This window comes from Trematomus bernacchii, unplaced genomic scaffold (genome assembly GCF_902827165.1).
Source record: "Trematomus bernacchii unplaced genomic scaffold, fTreBer1.1, whole genome shotgun sequence".
Classification (NCBI taxonomy): Eukaryota; Metazoa; Chordata; class Actinopteri; order Perciformes; family Nototheniidae; genus Trematomus; species Trematomus bernacchii.
In genome coordinates, this window is record NW_022987714.1 from 6,508,446 (window position 1) to 6,530,156 (window position 21,711).

Consider the following 21,711-nt stretch of genomic DNA (forward strand, 5'->3'; position numbering starts at 1 on the left):
GCATAAAGGGAATATAATATTCATTAATGTTTTCATTAGTGTATGAGCCACTATTTCAAGGATGCTACGTCATCGAGTCCCGCCGAAGGACCGTTCCAATGTCCAGGCTCCTTGGAATTCTACCGAGCCCGGCGTCCTTCGTAGAGAGACATTTTGAGGCTGCACATGTGTATCCTCCGCGGTCTTAAAATCCCCACAATGCTTTGCGCACGGACCAATTTCCAAATCTTTGGCGGAAATCGCGCTCCATTTAAGGCGGGGCCTCGCATATGACGCACACCTGTTAGCCTGTTCCACCATTCTTCGTTTTCCGAGGCTAGGAAGGATTCTTGCCTCGCTACTGAAGGAAGTGACTCGGAAGACATGTCCTACCAAGGAAGCGTCCTCGACATTGAGAAACACCCAGTTGCTTCAGAAGCGAGGCAAGAATCCTTCCTAGCCTCGGAAAACGAAGAATTGTGGAACAGGCTAACAGGTGTGCGTCATACGAGGCCTTAAATGGAGCGCGATTTCCTCCAAAGATTTGGAAATTGGTCCGTGCGCAAAGCATTGTGGGGATTTTAAGACCGCGGAGTCTACACATGTGCAGCCTCGAAATTTCCAGCAACGAAGTACGCCGGCCTCGGTAGAATTCCAAGTATCCTGGACATTGGAACAGTCCTTCGGCGGCACTCGATGACGTAGTATCCTTGAAATTGTGGGTGTTTCTCAATCGCGAGTACGCTTGCTTGGTAGCACATGTCTGCCGAGCATCTTGCTTCAGAAGCGAGTCAAGAATACTTCCTGGCATTCGGAAAACGAAGTGTGGAACACGCTAGCAAGTGTGCAGGTGTGAGTCATATGAGAGGCCCCGCCTTACATCTTCCGCCACAGATTTGGGGAAATTGGTCCGTGCGCAAAGCATTGTGGGGATTTTAAGACCGCGAAGTCTACTCATGTGCACACTCGATATTTCTCCAAACGGAGTACGCCGGGCTCGGTAGATTTCCAAGTATACTGGAGATTGGAACAGTACTTCGGCGGCACTCGATGACGTAGTATGCTTGAAATAGTGGCTCTGAAGCAGCTTTACTCGCGATTGAGAAACACCCAGTGTCTCTGGAGCAGCTTTCCTCGACATTGAGAAACACCCAGAATGTTCTTGAAGGCCATCGTAGTACCGACACGCTTTTACAACTGTAGTAGTACCATCGTCTCAATTTGATTGCATTTAAAGTAATTAGTTAGGATGGCCTCTGTGCCAGGCAAATATAATTAAAGTTAACTAAACATTGTCAGTTTTGCAGTTGGCGGCTTGTTACCTCTTGTAAAGGGAGGGAAATCCTACACACTGCCCCTTTAAGTAGCCAGAACAACTTATACTGAAACCTTTATGATATGAAATGCAGTAGAGTCATCGACACCAAGTCATTATTTTTGAACCATTTATTGAGAGGTTCTGATCAGAGTATAAATCACACTACCAAGTCTTATCTTAGGAAATAAAATGTATTTACAACAAAATTTCACATATTGGTTTCAAATAAAAACAGACAGTAAATGATATAAATAAGTTCTATGGAAAATAAAACTTGTCTTACAAAAAATATATGCAATTTCTGTATACATTTTCTCACATTGGTGCTAATAACATCTATACTGTACAGTTTTGGTACATACAGTATCATTTACAGCCCTGTGTGAGTCAAACAACGTCCAGTCTGAAAACAACGACCCGCTCCGATTTGAGAGTGTTAGAAATTACAAACCCCATCGAATAAAGCCACATGGCATTTCAGCAGCAGCGCGGTGAATTGCTGCAATTTCCCCAACAGTGAACGTAGGTAATTCCTATAGAGCGCAGTAAGGATAGTTGTTTTCAGATTGGCTAGTCCAGTACCTAAAATAGGTGCTTTAAGAGCGAAGCTAAGTAGTGCACAGGCACTGACACATGGGTCACATAACATTTTATATAGAGCCTACATACATTCGCTAACAAACGTGAAGTGAGCTACTTAGCTTACATTCTTAGGCACTGATAAAATACTTGGAGTGCATCCTCTTTTTACTACGTCACTGGAGTAATGTGGCTGTCAGCAAAGAAATGGGATGCACCCCGCTCCTCGATTACAAACTAGAAAGACCATTTAAGAAAGGATGCATTTTCAAATATCTTAACAAAGCCATGGCGTAAGTTGTACAGTAAAAAAAGAAGACTAGACATCTAGACATTCATATTAAGAAGTCTTTCTGTGTTTGCGGCGTGTGTGTTTTAAGGGGCTGTTTTAATGAGTGCTGCGGTGGCCGAGTGTCCTGTACGGGTGTGGCAGGTTTTCCCTGCACTGTGTCCTTTGCTTTTGAACCTTTAGAGGGCGTTACTGTCCGACTGTCAGATCCGGGCTTAGAGGAAGTGCCCCGAGAGTCACTGTGATGGTGTGTTTTAGGCCGACTGTCCGTGAAAGAGAGGGCCAGAGTTTGGTGAGCTTCCATGGGCTTAAAGAGGTCAAAGGTGATGAGCGTCCGTGGTTGTTTGTGTTCTGGTGGACCAGAGGCAGCCTTCTTCCTCTCCTCTTTGCTGTAGACGTCTTTGTCCTTCTTCCCATCTTTCTTGACCTGAATGTTTGCCGGTTTAGGAGTGCCTGTCTTCCCGTCTTCTCTCCCCGACTTTGCCTGCGTACTCAACGTGTTTCCCTCTCTGCCCTCCCTGTGCCCGCTTTTCTCCTTCTTCCCGTGCGAAGGCTTGTGTTTGTTGGAGCAGGCGTCTCGGGCCTCCACTCTGTCCGGCCGTAGGTGAGACTGTGATCTCTCCCGGTCTTTATCGTGCTCCTTCTCTTTCTTAACGTGGACTTGTGTCTTTGAGTCCCACTTCTCGTCTCTCTGTGCAGACAGGGAAGTTTGAGAGGTTTTAGTTCCCTCCCTTGTCCGCTCCTCGTCCTCTTTTTTCCTAATGGGCGGCAGTGTTGATGTACCTCCCTCTGCTTTAACCCTCTCCTGCTCTCTCGCCCTGTCCCTCTCCCTGTCTTTCGCCCTCTCCTTTTTATCCCTTTCCTTCTCTTTACTCCTCTCCTTGTCTCTCTTTTCTTTCTCTTTAACCCTCTCCTTTTCATCCTTTTCTCTCCTTCCTTTGTCTTTTTCCTTTTTGATTTGTGGTGTGTTGTAATTGCTCATTATACTATCTTTAGTTTTCTCTTTTAGACCTTGACCTGGTACAGTTGTCTTTTGCTGCCTCTCTTCCTCTACGTCATTCTCCTTCCTAATTTGCGGTGTTGACTTAAAAGATGGACTTTCCACTCCACCCTCCTCGTGGCCCTTCTGCAGTGCCTGGCATGAGTCTTCACCCCCTCCCTTGCCTTTCTCGTCTTCCTCAGTTTTAGGCTCCATTAGTGTGTGAGTGAGCACACCTTCATCTCTCTCCTTCTTGACGAAAGGTAGAGACTGTGCCGTTGAAAAGCTCTTGATTTCGCTTCTGATGTCTTTCTCTTCCTCCTTGAAGGTCTGTGTCTGAGTTTTCGAGGGCGGTGTGTCCTCTTCCTCGGAGTCCTCATACTCCTGCTTCGGCACCATCTTTGCAGCAGGCTCAGGCTCCTCCTCCTCTTCTTCTTCTTCTTCTTCTTCCTCCTCGTCCTCCTCTTCTTCCTCCTCCTCCTCCTCCTCCTCTTCTTTGATATGAAGTTTTTCTTCTCTAGGTGCACACTTCTCTTCCTTCACCTCTTCCTCCTCCTTCACTTCGTGTTGGTGATACTGTTTGAGTCGGATGTGCCAGGCCAGACTGCAGACAGCGGCCACGGTTTTGAACTGGTGGACGACTCCTCTGGGAATGAAGTAGATGTCATCGTGGTAGAGTTGGATCCGGGCGTATCGGATCCCCTCCCTCCTTAGCTGGTTCAGCTTGGCATCATCAATCCACTGCACACACTGTGGAGGCAGGGACAAGAACAGACTCCGTAATCCCGAAATAAAATGAACAAGTATTCAAATGATTGCATGGTAGAAAAAATAACTTGTAGTGGGGAATCCCTCTACTTTAAACGGATTACCAGGTGTCAACGAGGCATTAAACTGTAAACACAATTTTGACACATTATCATTTGATAAACTTGATATGGTAAAACTGTTATAAGAAAGCTTAAATACATCCACCAGACAGAGCATTATCATGTTTCTGGCAACACGCCAAATGTTAGTCCCATATTTACTCTCCGAGCTTTGTTTTTGATACATTTGATAACAGCAGAAAAGATCTAGTCATACTACTGTGTCACATTAGCCACGGTTTATAGCTCTGACCCACCTGAGACAGCGGAGGTTCGTGTAGGTCCAGCTGCAGCCTCATGACCACTTCTGGGAAATCCCCAGCGTGAAAACACACAACATCTTTGGTGATTCGGCCAGGAGCGTCAGTGCTGCAGGGCAGAATGCAAAGTCCTGTTTACTGATCGGATGTTGTATTCTCTTAAATGCAAGTGTGTGTGCACTGTGTGTGATAAAGGTGTAAAACATGTCACGGTGTACTCACTCCTCTCCGCAGCGCACAGCCTTCAGCACACCTACGGCAGCAGTAGTTTGTCTCTCAAAGCCCTGACCAATGTGGTCGGCGTGGGCTCTCGTCCGGTCCTCAAACAGCATCTCCCTGGGCTCACTGGCTCTGGGTAGGTACTGCAGGTTCTTTATCTCATTGGTCGACCTGAAATACATTTATTCACAACAGTCAGGATATGTAGATGGTAAATTACCTGTACATGAGATGAAGTGTTGAAATGAGCTGAAAGTATTACACTTGTTTTGCTGCATCAGCCTTATAAAAAAAAAAAGAAGAAGTAATTATGCTGGGAAGACATTGACAGATTAAATATGTCAACCCACCTTTTCCTTTTGAATGGTGATTTTGGCATGTCTGCCATTGGGATCATCTGTTCTCCCGGTCTGACCCACATGATGGGGCCGTCGTCGCTCTCTGTGGGACTGTGCAGCCGCAGACTGGAGAACGTTCCCCAGGGCAAAGTCCGCTGCATTATCACAGGGTGAGAAAGCGTTGAGTTACATAATGACTCTGAGTCATGCATGGGGGGGAAAGAGAGACAGACGTTCACAAGCCCAAAGGCTGTAAAGGTGTATGCACATGCATTCATAACAAACACACTGACCTCCAGAAAGGGAGATTCCTCTAACATGTTGATGAACTCGGGGAAGTAGTCTCCGACCTCTTCGTCCACAGCCCCCACCAGACTGACCTGCCGCATGGCCCCGGCTCGGTACGTTCCCTGGGAATATGTCCGCTTCACCTGCAGGAGGAACCACAGAGAATAAGATCAGACCCACCAAGCAGGTACCAAAGTATCCCACTCTGACAGGTGACAAGACATATAAGGCTGTTGCAAATAGTTTGAAGCTATGTTGACATTTCAATTCAATGGTTGCTGCACAACTTTATTTTGTTTAGCATGTCTCTTCAATTTGTCTAAACCTGTTCCGCTCAGTTTTAAATGCAGAGCCGTGTCAATTCCTAAAGTCAAAGATTATTGAAAAACACATGGGTTTAATCATTTACAAAATGTACAGCATGTTTTTTTTCTAACAAAATATTCTGCTTTAGTCCATACGTTTTGGCGTTCAGCTTGTTAAAGGTCCCATGTCATGGCCATTTCTACTGATCATAATTCCATTGTTGAGGTCTACTAGAATAGATTTATATTGTGCAATTTTCCAAACTCACATTGGTTTCTTACACAGCATCTCTGTATAGCATGTGTATTCACTCTGTCCTAAACGGCTTGTTGGAGCTCCTGCCCCCCCTCCCTGTGAGCCCACTGTGCTCTTGATTGGTCAGCTCGCCCACTCTGTTTTGATGAGTCTACCACTGTTACAGCGGAACATCAGTGATTATGTGTTACAATGGCGTTAGCAACCAGAAAATGAAACCAGTAAGGACAAACAGATGAGAATGCTGCGTAGGGTCTGGGTGCCGTGTTGGCGGGACGTTGCGCGGCTCGCTGCTGCGAGGAGCGGACAGTGTGAGCTGGGTTCATTTCCTGCTTGCTGCGTGGGATCTGCGAGACAGCGAGACATTGCGAATGGACGCGGGAAGGCGGGGGGTGCTGAGGGGGCTGCAGCACCCCCATCTGCGAGGCTCCACTAGCACCCGCACCCCCAAACGCGGCGCACCTACAGTGTAAGCGCGCCACAGTTTCGCCACTGCGAGGCTCCAAGAAAACAATGGAAAAAGAGAGATCTCCAACGAGGCGTTCTGGGGCAGCATAGACAGGTCTTTTCTGTGTTAGAGTTTTACTCGCTACAGGGTGTACTTTGAGGGTTTGTGACTTTGCAGACCGTTTACATGCATAAAAACCTTCATAACACACAAGGGGACGGGTAATAACCGGAAAAGCATGACATGGGACCTTTAAGAACAATCTTTTCCCTGCAGTAAAATAACCTTTCACTCTCACACTAAAGTCTCTTAAGGTGAGGAGATTTTTAAAGTCTTTTTAGGGTGAAGTCAAGTTTGTTTCAAAAACCTTTGTATTTATATAAAAAAAAAAAAAAAAAAAAAAAGACATTAGGAAAAGCCCTACTAAGATGTATTTACTGCCAGCAGAGACCTTTTTCTAAAACATCATATTCATTTTTTATACATGCTCGTCTTACAATTAAAGCTCACACTGTTGGTGTGTTCTTAAATGTGACCTTTCCAGCGCACCTGTCTTTGATAAAGCACTCGCTAAGAGCTCAGCTTGGTAGTCAACAGGACCTAAGGCACAAAGATTTAGATCTTTGGAGGAACTTGGACGATACGATACGGGTTGTATCCGCATAGTTTCTCTTGCGTATAGCCCTTTCGTTTACACGAGGCCGTAACAAAACGATAGAAACGGACCCCGCAAACGATAACGCGTCCCAAGGTGGATAGATCTGCAAACGGAACGCTCTGGGGGGGGCAAACGGCTCCGTGTGTACGTCCTATACGATCATTTCCTGATAACGATGAAAAAGCCCCGCCTCCCTCTCGCCCCGCGTCTCCCTCTCGCCCCGCGTCTCCCTCTCCCCCCGCGTCTCCCTCTCCCCACGTCTCCCTCTCCCCACGTCTCCCTCTCCCCACGTCTCCCTCTCCCCACGTCTCCCTCTCCCCACGTCTCCCTCTCCCCACGTCTCCTGCTCAGAGATCAGCTGCTGGGCTGTCAGAAGAGGGGGAGGAAAAGAGAGGCTCCGTGTATTATTCTTATATTATTATAGAGAGTCGTTATCAATTTGTTTTAAAGCTCAATAAATAACAAAGAAGACCTCTGACCGGCACTTTTCTAATTTTGTCCGGAAGATTTAAACTTGACCGGCAAATTTTTTTTTTAACTGAAACTCTGCTGCACGGTCCCCTCGTCCCTTGGAAGAGGCGGAGAGGTGGGTGTTTTTCATCTGCTGGTGGACTACCGGAGAGAATTACAGCAGGAGCACACGCCGTCCACCGCGGAGAATAAACAGAAGGGCAACCATGGCAACCATGCTCCGGGGTCTTCTTCGCTGCTTTTGGTGTATTTTGTGGCAGCAGCAGCGCCACTTACAGGCCTGGCATATGTACTACAGCGTTTCCAGCGGTCTCGTGTGAACGGACACGTTAAATGAATCGAATGCGTGTGAACGGAAGACTTTTTTGAAAACGCATACGGTGCGTAAACGCAAACGTTCCCGTGTAAAGGGGTTCTAAGAGAGGCAAATGTCAACAATCAACTTCAAAAAGGTGAGCTTTTGTTTCTCTGAGGAAAATAAAACACTTTTAATAAAAGGAAAGGAATTGTGGATTATGCTAGCAAATTTAGACAACAGTCTGACAACAAAACCAGACCTCATGTTCGCATGAGTCCATGTCAAACATCAAGACTCTTCTGAGAGGCTCATTAGAGAAAATATTATAACCCACATTAAGTCTTTGACAATGTTTTGTATCTGTATGGCTTTTCTGTTAATTTTACTGTTATTGGGATGTTTCAAGGCATCACATTTTAAAAGAGGAGCTCCAAAGTAATATTTTGGTTGTTTTTGAAATTCAGTGTGCAAACTTTTAATGTTATGTTTACAAACCGACAAATCCTACTTATTGTGCCTGTAAATGTCTGTCTTTTAACAATGATACATAATGACTACAGAATGAATTGATATTGCCCCGCAAGTGTTTATTTAAATCCTGTCAATGTCTTAAAATTGAAAAAGGACAGGCAGCTACTCGTAAACATTTGACTATTTTGAGCGTAAAGCCACTTCTTGCAAGTCTTAATGTTAGCATAAGTCCTGAAAAATTGTGAAAGTCTTCTTACAGATCATCAGAACTTTGAAACTAATCTATATTTGATCTACTCTGGAGTCGGTTACTTCCAAAGGGTCGACTACACCATGACCGCTCTATTCTTCTCTCCGTGTGGAAGGATTTATTTCCAGCAGAAAGATTAGCCTAACTGTGCATTAAATGTATGCCAGGACCGTTTGAAGATGAACAAGAAGCGTGAACATGTAACATATGGCATTCCCACCCAACCACCACCAGGCCTCCATTCCCCCAACGTTTGCCCCCAACACAGCAAAAGAAACGGGACCTTTTTTTAATAGTCATTTTTGCTATATCCTGTCTCAAAGTGCACTTTGCTTACCATGAGAACCCTACAGCAAAACTATTTTTAAAAAGGAAATCAAAAAAGTTAAAACATGCTGCAGCATCAAAAGATGGGATGCTATAAAATGATGATTCTGGAAGTGAGAAATGAAGCGCCCAGAGTCTGTGACACACAGCCCGCAGGAACAAGCTACTGTGGGATAAATGTGCATTGTTTTTAAAAACGCGCATATTTCACTCTTGAGCCAAGCTACATTATACAACACATGTAGCCCTGTATCAATTTCTTCCACATGTAAGTCCAGTGCCAGTAGAAACCCTCTCTACTCTGACAGATCCCGTCAGTCATAAATCATTCAGTCACACCAACTGTGCTGCGTAACCATCTAACACGGCCCACATTATCAAGAGACATTAATCACAAACTGGCTGAATTAAGATAATATGCTAAAAGTTGCACTGAGTTTAGTTTTATTGAGGACAGCAACAGGATGAAATGCACCATCTGCCTTATGTTGGTAGTGGATGAAGTCATGATGCCAGACAAGCTGGAGCAATATCTGATTACAGAGCACTCAGAGTATCAGGACGATTGTGAGAGAGACCATGGGAACATTTCTCCCCCGTTAGGGATTTAACCATCAATTTCTAAAAAACTATTCAAATGATGGGTTAATACAGTCTGTGAATGAGACTAGGGGGGCATCATTTCTGACTTTTCAATATAATTAAACTCACTGCTGTGTCAGTGATCAGATTTCTTAAACATGTCTTAGTTTATGGAAGGTATTGTGGATATTTTATATTCAAATCATTTGTAGAACGAGTTCTTGGTGCTAAGAAAGATATGTACCAAATTATAAGAGTTGATATTAATATCATTCAAGCTCAGGTGCAGGAGAGAAACACTGTCAGGTCTCACATGGAAAACAATGAGACCAAAACATAAAATTGCAGGTTTCTGATTTACACAAATCTTTTGCTATTTTGTGAAAGGTCCTTTCTACAAGCAATCCAAGGCAAATGCTTTATTCACAGATCGAGCACGCTGCACTGGTGTTCCTCATGTATTTTCTGACCTGTCTTTGTATGTGAAATTAACTAATACCACAGAGTCTTGATTTAGATTTATAATTTCTGATTAGTTTCACCTTTTTTTGGAATTAAGAAGTCGAACAAGATTGATATCAAATCTGTTAAATAAGAAAGTAAACTGATAAGAAACTCCTGAACAAATCAAAACACAACCAAGTGAAGGCAACACTCCAGATCATCTCTCACAAGTGACAGGAACTGGTGGAGAAGTAAAGAGATAACAACCACACAGCCCCAAACTATTTGCTGTCATCTTTACACAGCAATCACTTTTTTTAAACTCAGACAAGTATCGAGTATCTTCAGAGGCTGAAAGCACAACGCAATCTGAAGGAGCCATAATCTCCAAAAACAGGAGCTTTTCAATAAACCATTATGTTGAGTTACAACATGTGTTGGACGTGTATTGGCAATAAATTAAAGGTCACCATCGAGTTCTTTTTAACCAAATATCTCTCAGTGGGGCGAGGGGAGTGGCTCCTTATTTTAATCTAAAGTAACAGACAGAGAATCAGCACTTTTGAAACAGGGCTGAAACAGAGAGGTTTATGGGATGCTACAATGCATGATCTGTTTGGTATTTGGAGACAAACACTTCAGAGACATGTTTTGTATATATCTGATACCTATAATATATTGATGAAAAACAGTATAATAGGGAACCTTTAAGTATCTTGATACAGGGGTATCATTCAATAGAACGCAATTATTTCAATACTGTAAGAAAGACTCAATATTGGAATTTTATATAGTTAAATTCCAGGAACACTGTCAAAGTATGCAGAACACGGCGTTATATACCTGCAGTTAAGTAAATAATTGTTCTTTTTTATGCAATCAGAACAGTAGAATGGGTATTTGCATCCATCACAGTCTTTGTATCTAAAAACATAGCACAACTTTTTCTTTGCAAACTGAGCCACTGTCTGCCACAGATCTTTGCACGTAAAACAATCATTGGAAAAGTATTGTGTTTTCGAGAATCGATACAGTGTCAGAGAACATATCACAATACTCATGTGTATCGTTGCTGTTTTGTTTTTTTAACCCCAAGCATTAGGGCTCCCTCCTTCATAACAAATCTTGGATGCTGAAACACAGGAGTAAAGATGGTTGGAGGCAGTGTAAAAAAAGATAAACCTAGTGACAGCCTGAAAGAAAAAGGGAAGCACAGATAACTTTATATCACAACAAGGTTTATGTGTTGTCTCAGTTTGTGCTGGTCAAACCTCCAGACTTCAATCTGACACTTTGCAGTATCAAAGTGTACACACAGCATCCTTTTAAACACAGAGCCTTCAAACTATGCTGTCTACCAAAGATAATCTTACCTGAGAGAGGAAGTTGACCATGGTTGTCGTCTCTATGTCCTTCTTCCCGAGCACCTCCATCTTTACTGGGGCATTGGGGAACTTGTAGGAGAAATAGTCCAGGAAGTCTGGGAGGTAGGATGCTGCTCCATGGATGATTCCCATCACAAAGCTCGCAGCCTGGCCCTCTTCCTCGCTGAATGAGAAAGTCACAAACTCCTCGGCGAAACGCTGCATCTCCGCCGAAGACAGGGAGGAGAGCTGCTCCATGTAGGCGTGCGCCACAGACGCCCCTCCGTTGGCCTGCTGCTCGATGTGGATCAGACGACCAAACTCCAGACCCGACAGGCCCGGCGCAGGGGTGCAGTGGAGCGGGGAGCTGTAAGCGAGCCGGTCCCTGACCATGGAGGAGATGGAGGCAGAGGTAGCGGGATCCGGGTGTGGATGTGGTGCTGTGGTGTTGTGGAGTAGACTGCTGCTGCTGCTGCTGCTGCTGCTGCTGCTGTTGTTGCTGTTTCCATTGATCCGACCGAGGAACTCAGGCGGAGACAGAGACCCTCCTGAACACACCGTCTGGCTGGAGCGATGGTACATCTTGGGTCTGCTGTGTCTCTCCTTCACCCGCTCGCCATCTTTGTGCTTCTTTTTCTTCTTCTTCTTGAGTTTCTTCAGGAGGAGTTCTTCATCAGAAACAGCTTTGGGCTTCTCGTTGGATTCTGTAGTGAAAGATAAGACATTTGTAAAGTAAGTACAATGTTGTGCATCATTTGAGGATAGTATGTGACACAATATCATAGAATTTACATTATGTGTGAAGACAATTTTGCATAAAGTAAGAACAGTGTTATTAATGTAACAGTATGTTAATGTCTGGCTTGTGTTTGACACACATTTATAATTCATGAAAATTGAAATGTTCTCCTCTTAGAAATGTATGTTTCAATAACATGTGTATACAATTGATAGAAATCGTATGTAATCATATTGGACTCATTTTTTACAATTATAGATTACTTGAGAAAAAGGGTCTCAGCCATGCCTCTTAAACTGTAACATATTGAAGAAACTTTTAAAATGTAAAGTTAACCCCTAAAACTAAAATGACTTTTCATCCAAACTGGTCCAAGTTACATGTCATCCCTACCTTTCTCTGGGGAAATCACTTCTCCGTTTTCTCTTGCAATGTCATGTACAGGTGGCAGTTTGTGATTGTTGCACTCTTTGCTCTTTTCCTTCTTCTTTTCTCTGTCTTTCTCCTTTGCATTGTGATCTGAGAGGAAGAGACAGACAAGGTGAAAAAGCTGCTACATCCATGCTGAGCAACATAACTGAACAAACATTTCCACGTGTATGTATCACCATCTGGGCCTAATAAATACTGGGGCCCGCGGTAGAGAACATTATGTAATATTTAAAGAATCATAATATTGCAGCAATGCTTCACAAACTACTTAATTTGAGCACAAAGTGGTGTAACAGAGTGCAGTAGTGAGCAAGCTGGCTGTGAGCTCCTACCTCTCTGTAGCATTTTCACGTCTCCGTTCTCGGTCTTTGTATGGCAGCTAGCAGGGCTCAGTCTCTCCTCACCAGCGGCGGAGCTCTGCTGCGCTTCACTGCTTTTCTCCTTCTCCCTGTGCCGTTTCTCTTTCGTCTTTTTCACTTTAAGTGGCGAGGCGAGGAAGTTGCTGATTTTGAAGATTTTCCGAGCGGGAGTAGCGGGCACCGCGGCGGCGGTAGAGAGGCTCGCCTTGGCCGGGCCGAAACTCCATTTCGCTGGGCTCCCACAACTCTGCTTCCCGTTGTGTTTTTCCCCTGCGCACACCTCTCCGTTCAGTTTCCTGTGCTTCAGGCCCTTCTCCTCCACCCGGACCTTCTTTGGGGCCGGCGGGTAAATGTCGCTGGAAGACTGCGGTCGGCTCTCCGGCGGACGTTTAGCTAATAGGGGTTTAGGGGAATTTGTTTTGCTGTTTGCTGCGAAATGCATGGAGTCCACGGCCTCGGCCATCTTGGAAGTTTCTATTTTTTACGGTCGGACGTAACTGGTGCGTGAGAGCCAGGCCGGGGGCGGGGCTTCGAGGCTACGTGCTGACGCAGGGAGGAGGGAGAGCAGCAGACTGTTTACAGCAGGGGTGGGGAACCTTTTTCCTCTCAAGGGCCATTTCAATTTTTTCAACATCCTCCGAGGGCCGTACAAATTATTGACCTCTGCTTAAAAATACTAAAATCACAGCCCATTCATTTCGCCTTTCTTTCATGCTGTGCAAAGAAAAAGCAACCTCTTAATCCAGATATTTTACAATGACTCGCGTATGCACGTGCACGGTTGTGGCATGACCACCAAAACAGAAAGAGATGGACACAAGGTGTGTGCAGATGTATTTAGTTTCCTGATTTAAGTGGGGGGACCTAACCTCCTCTAGCGGGGTCCGGGGGGCTCCCCCGGGAAGATATTTTTTTAAATGTTGAAGTTGAAAGCATCAATCTGGTGCACTTTGAGAGCAACTAAGAGATCTATGGATACATCTCTCAACATCCATATGAAACAGAACTGTAAGCACATTTTATTTTTACAAATCACTCCCCTTTTAAACTGTATTCTTGTTTATTAATAACAACGTTTTTTTACTGTCATATAGTATTTAGTTTACTTTATTCTCTTATTTTTTTATAACTATAATGATCATATAAAGATGTGCCTTTCCCTCACTGGTTGTAGAAAAAGCTTCTTATATTCGTTAGCATAGCTAGCTAACCAGATGCTAATAACAACAACGTTATTGACTGTATGATCAGTATGACAGATGAACAGATCGCCACTGGGCTTTCAACTAAAGATACAGCCACGCAAAAACTGCAGCATGTGTACGGCTCCTTATGGGTACTGCAATATCTGAAGTGGCGGAGCCACGTTCTGGTGCTCTACTACACCCCTGTCAGACGAGACATATACCACGTGATGACACGTTAGGCTCGTGTTGTGTTCAAGGAACCAGACCTTGGCCGGGACAACAGGCACTCGCTTGTTTAATTATTTTGCGGTCTAGATTTCTTGAATTTTTTCTTTTATGCGTGTGTTTATAAATTACCTCGAGGGCCGTATCGAATGGTCTCGCGGTCCGTATACGGCCCGGAGGCCGGAGGTTCCCCACCCCTGGTTTACAGCCTGCAGGACAAGAGACAGTACTGTACCGCTCACTGTGCACACTGTGCAGGTTCACTGCAACACCACCGACACACAGCTGCTGCTGACAGGAGGGGGCATTCATGAGCTCCATTATTGCACATGTTACTATGCTGGGTTTTATTATGCTGGAACAAAAAGTCGGACGGATCTATGATCAATATATGAATAACTATTCATAATTAACCTTTGGTTTTTTAATAATGGTTGAAATATCACATTTTACAGAGGGCTAAAATCTCTAAAATGTACTGCATAACAACACATATATTGACAGAAGTTAAAAGGAAACTATCTGATTATGATTATACTGTTGCACCCATCAAATACATCAAATATGTTTTGTTTTTATGATGGAAATGGAAACATTATTTCTTACTACAGATAGGTGGAATATATATATTTATCTAATAATTATTCATCCTTTTCTGATAGGCCTTCTCAAAATATCTAGAAATCAAAACATATTTAAACTAGTTTTTCATATACTTTGTCATGCCATGTTTGAGCAATAATATTTTGTATATGATACAGCAAAGCATAGTAGATTCAATGATGAGATATTTCTTAAAGTTTCCACTAGATGGCAGTATATTGCCGTAAATATATTGAGGGGAATTTTGTGTGAAAATCATCACACCTATTGAACCTCGCAGCTGTGTTTTTAGGGCTCCTTCAAAAACAGTCACAACAGTGGGAAAACATACTCATTTATATTGCACAATAACATGTAGTCAATAGTTGAACTAATTCCAAGATCTTTGTACTATTGTTCATTTAATGACTACATTATGTGATTACAAATCAATACCATGCCAAAATGCTGTCTTATATAACATACTTATAGTGAATTAAATGAATCTTTCTTTTATGACAGAAAACAAAACAAATTCTGCAAAGCAAGGAAGAAAAGTTCCTACCAACCATTCAGTGAAGAGGTCCTGTCTCAGTTAACATCCATTTATATGTTGCTGGTGTCCGTATCTGCAGACACTTAAGTAGAAATATTATTCTGTCAGAGCGATTGGAACGGTAGTGTACACAGTTTTCATCAGCACTGACATTGGCTTACTCTAAAATGAGATTTGTTTATTTCTCTGACCCAAATTGTTCAATGGGTGAATGTTACACAAGCACTGACACTTAAACAGTCGCCATAGAGAAGACAACAGTTATTGCGGAATAATAAAGTCCAAGGTTATTTTTGGTCCAATAACACAAGGCAGTGCAAACAGAATAATCCTTCAGAGCACCGTTAGCAGCAATGAAAATTACATTTACTTAAGTACAAATCTGAGATTGAGTATATTCACTTCAGCCTTCTTCTTTTTTACAGTGTTTACAGTTATTGTTACTCCCCCTTGTACCCCCCTTCACTATTGCCGATAATTCCAATGTAACATGTACTGTAAATCTAATAACCATCCTCAGGCTTACGGAAATTATTGATGTAGAATTGTTGAATTGTTATAAAGAAGCAGAAAGATCAACAACGGTGACCTCAGTCACACATTTCTGTGGATTTGCATGTAGTCCATCCACCATCAACTGTGTTTTGTGCATGGTTTCTATTAACCACAGCTGGGAAATACACAGATTGCAGCATACATCCTCCAGTATGAACATCAGGATATCATATGTAGAAAAATCAAACAGCTTAAATGTAATGCTTTTTGGAAAATGTATATAAATATACTTAAAAAATGTGAAATAGTCTCGCCTGTCATGGAATGACACTCATTTATTTCTGGTGAATGCAGGGTCTTAAATGATTCCACTTACACCTTGAAGTCCAGTGCATCTGGTGACAGCAGTAGATAACCCGTTCCCACATTACGCCTGCTTCACTATCCTTCATAAGGACACATTCATTTCAAACAGGGACTTAATGAAGTCCAGGCTTCTGGATTAGAAACTAATTGACCTGACGTTATCTGGTGTTGGCTTGCTGTAGGAAATCCAGCACAGATGTGAGGCACTGTTCATATTTAAAAATCTCTTATCAGTCAATTGACAGATGAAAAATATTTTCACACATGGCAAAAGAATGTATCAGTTATTCAAGAATTAAGATGTTAGCTATGAACAATGCATGTGAATATGTCTGTGTGGTGTGTGTGAGGAAGAGTAAGAAAGAGACAAGGAGAGATACCTTACTTTAAGCAGATGGGCTATAATATTATACCTGTTTTGTTGAGAATATATGTGTATTTGTTATGGGCATGCAAAAACGGATTCAGTACAATAATATTGAGCAGGCAGGTTTATACCTTCAGACAGGAGGACTGAGTTTGGTATAAGAAGTGGCTGGCGCTGCACTACGACAGTCATTGGGTTCACTCCCGTTCATTTGGAAATGGGAAACTTATGCACATAACAGACATGACCGACGACACTGGCTCCTCTGCCCAAAGTGGAGGGAGATGAAGTGGTCTGCCAGTAAGCCAGGCAGTAAAGCTGGACTGATGGTTAGATGTTTGTTCTAGTCTGCATGGAAAAAACCTCAGTGTTTACATGATCCAGGACAGAGAATGGGCCAAGCCAGCTCTCTGGGGGAATTCAAAACACTTTATCCCAAGAGGGCACCCTGAGGAGAAAAAAACCTGCTGTCCATAAATGGGTAAAGCCAGGAATATTATTGGGGAAACTTGAGTTCCTGTGAGCCCGCTGCAGAACAAAATAGATTTGTGTACTTTGGCTTCTATCAAATAAAATTGACCCTTTTAGTCTCCATCAACTGCATTAATCATTACTGGTCTTCATGCACCCCGTTCTTCAGGTTCGTTGTGGCTGTCTGAGATTTATGCTTCGCTGTAAAAGTTGTGGCTCTATGATTATAAATCAATACAGCCTAGTGTTCAGACAGAAGTCTTCCGAGAGTGTAAACATTTCTCTCTCACTATTTCCCAGTCTAAGTGTTGAAGTAACAAAGTGACTGTGAAAGGTGAAAGGACACTTATTCATAGATTTTATCCTGCCAACAGTTGTCCAATGTCAAATGAGCTCATAGCTGCATTTGCGTAGAAGGACTTGCGATGTAAAGCCATATAGTATTTCTGGATAGATAGTTAGTTAGTTAGTTAGTCTTTATCTCTAATCTTACAATGTCTTCATAGTGTGTGGTTGAAACATATAACAGCTTCCTTTCCAAACTAAAATCTGAATCAATGTAATCATTTTCTTTAACTTATCAAAGGATAGAAGTTGTTGTTCTGTCTCTGGAAGTAACTAACAGTATTTGGAGTTTTCTTCCAACTCGTTTTCTCATCTCTAACCTGACGCATCCCACAGTTCTCTCCCTGAACAAATGGTTTCCTTTCTCATTATCAAAGGACAGTTGAAAAATCTCTCCAGATGGTGCAGTCTCAGATCAACAGGCCAATGAAAGAGACAGAGAACATAAGTGCACAAAGATCACGTTTCCTCACAGCCTCAAGATTAGACTATCTAACTAATCTTATCAAGCATTACAAATGGACACATTTCTAAAACATCAAACACTCGCATTGCATGCCATCAATCATATCTCATATCCTGTGGTTGAACTGACATTTACACCCCGGGTCTGAGAAACTAAAGCCTCATTATCTAAACTCCCTGCCAAGCAGATGCCTGATTTAGTTCATGTGACTGTGTTTTCTCTCTTTCTTTGTTCTAAATATATGTAGACACAAGGAATTAGCAAAGAAACAAAAATCTTGGACGAACGGCAGTCTGAATGCAGCGAGCTTAGCCTCTCCACCCAGAGATTGTCTCACCATTCTCAACACTTGTCGAAGATTAGTACTGTCTGGATAAAGTCAATAGAACATGATATATTTCTCTCTCCTGGCATTGCATTTGAATCAAGCAGCCTTCTTGGATAAATCTGACATTCCTGACTTTCATTCCTTTTGAACATTAACTAAACCATGCGGCGTACAGTAAAATAAAACATGTCTTTGTAAATCTATTATTTAGCTTAAGATGCATATTCTGACCTGTCACATCTGTCACTCATATGTTTGTGCACACAACAGGAAGCTGGAGAAGCGCCTGCCAAAGCAACAGAGACACACATGCACATTAAGGGCCATGATGCACATCATGGAGTGAGAATGCGTTACAAATGGTCTTCATTAATGGTGTGATTAAATTCATGATACTTTGGAATGTAATAATAGGAATACAATAAGGCATAGGCTTTTTAAAGCTTTCACAGTTTGATATTTTTCCTGACTGAAATATAATTACTATGGCTGATTATGCTTATTTTATAAAGAAGAAAGTAGTAGTTTTAGCATCTGCTTAAGCTTCATGCTTATCATTCACTATCTCACCATCTAGTCCATCTACTGGCAAGTACACCCACACAATCCTCTCTTGCTTTTTTGTGTAACCTGTTTTATTCTCAGAGCTTCTCGCTCCTCATTTCTCCCCTTTACTCACTTTCCACTGAACAGCTCTATCAGTTCCCCCTCCCTCCTCTTCTTCCTCCCGCCTTACCTCCTCCTCTCACTGTCACTGTCTCAAACTGAGGTGGGTCTTTTTTACACTCTCTCCCTCTTATCCTTTTAGTCTTTGCTCTCAGGACGCCATGAAGTTAACAGCACTCTGCATGTGTGGGACCCTGCTGGCCTTCTTGAGCCTCTCTTGGACCACAGCTGATGAAGGGGACCTCTTCTGGGATCAGGAATTTGGACCCTGCTCTGCAACTCTGAGACCTGAGGGGCCGTGCAGGCAGGGGCAGGATGAGAGCATGTGTCCATACAGATTAAGTCTGCCTCCGCTGACTCTCCATTTGCCAAAGGAGCTCAGAGAGCTGGAGAAGATTGTAAAGGATTTACAGAATCTGAAGGACAATGTGGACGAACTGAGGAAGATGTGTGCAGATTGTACAGTAAGCCAAACTGAGAGAGAGTGTGGAAGCCGTAGAGAAAGTGAGCAGGAGAAGCTAAATGAGGGTATAAATAGACATATTGATGGGAAGAACCGGCTGAATGAGAAAAATCGTGAGACGCAAAAAGAGTGTGGAACAGACAGAGTTAAAGTGGAAAAGACTATGGAAGGAGAATTAGGATATGGTGACACTGATTTTGATAAAATAACGAGTTTAGAAGAGAAAAGGAGAAATAAATGGGAAGCAGAAAGAGAGAGCAATAAACGGTTCTTAAAAGAAAATAAGAAAGAAGAACCCCTCAAAGAAGAGGCAGAAAGCAATGGAGAAACTAAGAAAGAGGGGGCAAAAGAAAAGGAAAAAATGGACCAGACAAAGTTGACAACTGCTGCCGGAGAGGAGAGAATAGTGGATACGGTAAAAAAAAAGATTGTTGCAAAAAATAACAGGGAGACAGACAGAGACAGAAATAAAGACAAAGGTGCAAAAGGGAATTCAAAGAGAAATCGAGAGGATATGTTGGAGAATGGAAAAGACAGGAAGGTAACAAGTGATGTAAAAAATATAGAGAAAGCAGAAGAAAGTGACCATCACGTGTGGGGAAATGAAACAAAGGAAGCAGAGGAAAAGAGCCAAACTGAAGTAGACAGGGGAAATGATGGAATAAAGATGTCTGAGGACCATGCTGGGCATACAAATAGGGAACGAGAACAGCACAGGGAGGAGAGGAAAAAGGATATGGAAAAGGGAACCAAAGTTGAGCGAAATAATGAGAAACCAAAACAGTCTGCAAGCATCGGGCACGCAGAAAAAGAGAAGACTATAAAAGAGGGGGAGGATGGGGAGAGGGGAACGGAGATCAAAACAGAAGGAGAAATAACGGTTCAGAGTGTGCAGAGAGACAGTGATGGAGAATTAGCATCCAGCAAGGAAACTGAGAGGGCAGACTTTGTTTCAATCAGTCCAACTCCTCTGTCTATCATTAGTTTTATGCCCAGGCATGACTATGTGGAATCAAACGAAGGGATAACCTTTACGTCATCTCCTCCATCTCCTCCTTCGTCTCGCTCAACTTCACACTTGATCACCGATGTCAATCAAGGGATTACTATTGTTGCTGTCAGACGACCAACTCAAAGCCCAGGCATTGTAGCATCTGGCATTTCGGAGAACCCCAGCCCTGATGTAGAGGATGGCTTTAGGACCACAACAAGGCCAACAACAGTTGCCACAATAAACTCATTGGGTGGTCCTGGACAACAAATCGCCAGTGAAACTTTAATGTTCACCTCTGCAACCAGTGCAAGACCCCGGGCAGGTTTCAAGGGCCCAGGTAGCTCAACTACAACAACTTTACCCACTACAACTCAGAATGTATACACAACTACTTTCACAGGAGTTGCACACCACAGCCGTTGGAAAGCTAAAAAGAACATCAGCTCAAACACTAAGACTGGTGTAAAACCTCTACCAGGCCGAGGACCAAAGCCTGGTGAAAAGCGTAAACCTACAGTCAGGTCTGAAGGAGAAAAAAAGCTTAAAATTCCTACAAATGACCGTAAACAGGACCGAGCTCCTTTGCCAGACAAAAAAACAAACCATGGCCAAAAGCAGAAGCCTTTTTACCAAAAACCAATAACCGACCAAAGATTGAAACCTGGCAAAGACCCTAAACAAGTCCAGATCCCAAAACCTAAAAAAAAAACCGCCACCTGACCTTTTACCAATTGATCAAAATCAGAAAAACAACAAAAGACCTAAACATGACCAAGAACATACGACTGATCAAACCAAGTTCATTATTCAAAAGCCAAAATCTACTCAAAAGCTTCCAGTTCAGAGGCCTACAACTCATCACACACCTCAAACAGTAAATGCAACTGGTTCGGATAAAGACACTCAAACTGACCAAGAGCCAGAATCTGTAGAAATCCCAGTTATTACTCAAAATGTAAAACCTGAGAAAAAAATTGTTCATCCTCTCAAAATAGAAAAGCCTGACCAAATACAAAAACCACACGCAAAGCCAAAAAGTGAAGAAGAAAAAAGTAAACCTGATCAAAGATCTACCACAAACAAATATATTTCACCTGTTCATGACACTGGAGGAAGTGAAACAACTAGAATAACAACAAGACCTATCCAAAAGCCTATAGCAGTATTAACAGAAAATTCAGATGAAAATCCTTTGACCGAGCCTGTATCTGAAAAAGACTCAACACCCGGACAAAAGCTTACTCCTGATCGGGCCCTGATCAAACCCCCTGATCAAGAGAAGAAATCCAGTGAGCAAATCCCTAAAATAAACCAAAATCCTAAACCCAATGAAAAACATACAGATCTTGTGACAGGACAAAAGCCTAAACAAAAGGGGAAGCCTAAACCAGAACAACGCCCACAAACCAATCCAGGGCTTAGAACCCTTCGACCCGACCAAATGCCTGAACTTAACCCCAAAACTTTGCCTAGAGCAGAATCCAACAAAACATCTAAATTGAGGCCTACACCCAAAGGCAGGCAACCAATCAGACCTAAAATCAGGCCAGGAGCAACACATGTTAAAAGACCAAAACCAGCAGTGCCCCAAAAACCAAGTCTGAAGATAAAAACAGATTTAGATCCTCTACAAATCAGTGAGACTACTTTAGGCAACATCAAAAACTCTGAAACCGAC

General features: G+C 42.9%; 1 protein-coding gene across 1 annotated transcript; it reads right to left on the reverse strand.

Annotated features, from left to right (window-relative positions):
• Positions 1 to 1,410: 1,410 nt before the first annotated feature.
• Positions 1,411 to 13,007, reverse strand: LOC117491803 (lysine-specific demethylase RSBN1L-like). Its single transcript, XM_034141899.1, has 8 exons — positions 12,496 to 13,007; positions 12,125 to 12,250; positions 11,002 to 11,696; positions 5,124 to 5,261; positions 4,843 to 4,985; positions 4,496 to 4,663; positions 4,271 to 4,382; positions 1,411 to 3,894 (listed from the first exon to the last, which is right to left on the reverse strand). Exons 1-8 carry the CDS (start codon positions 12,983 to 12,985, stop codon positions 2,212 to 2,214), a joined length of 3,555 nt encoding a protein of 1,184 aa, XP_033997790.1. The 5' UTR covers positions 12,986 to 13,007; the 3' UTR covers positions 1,411 to 2,211.
• Between the last annotated feature and the right edge of the window lie 8,704 nt (positions 13,008 to 21,711).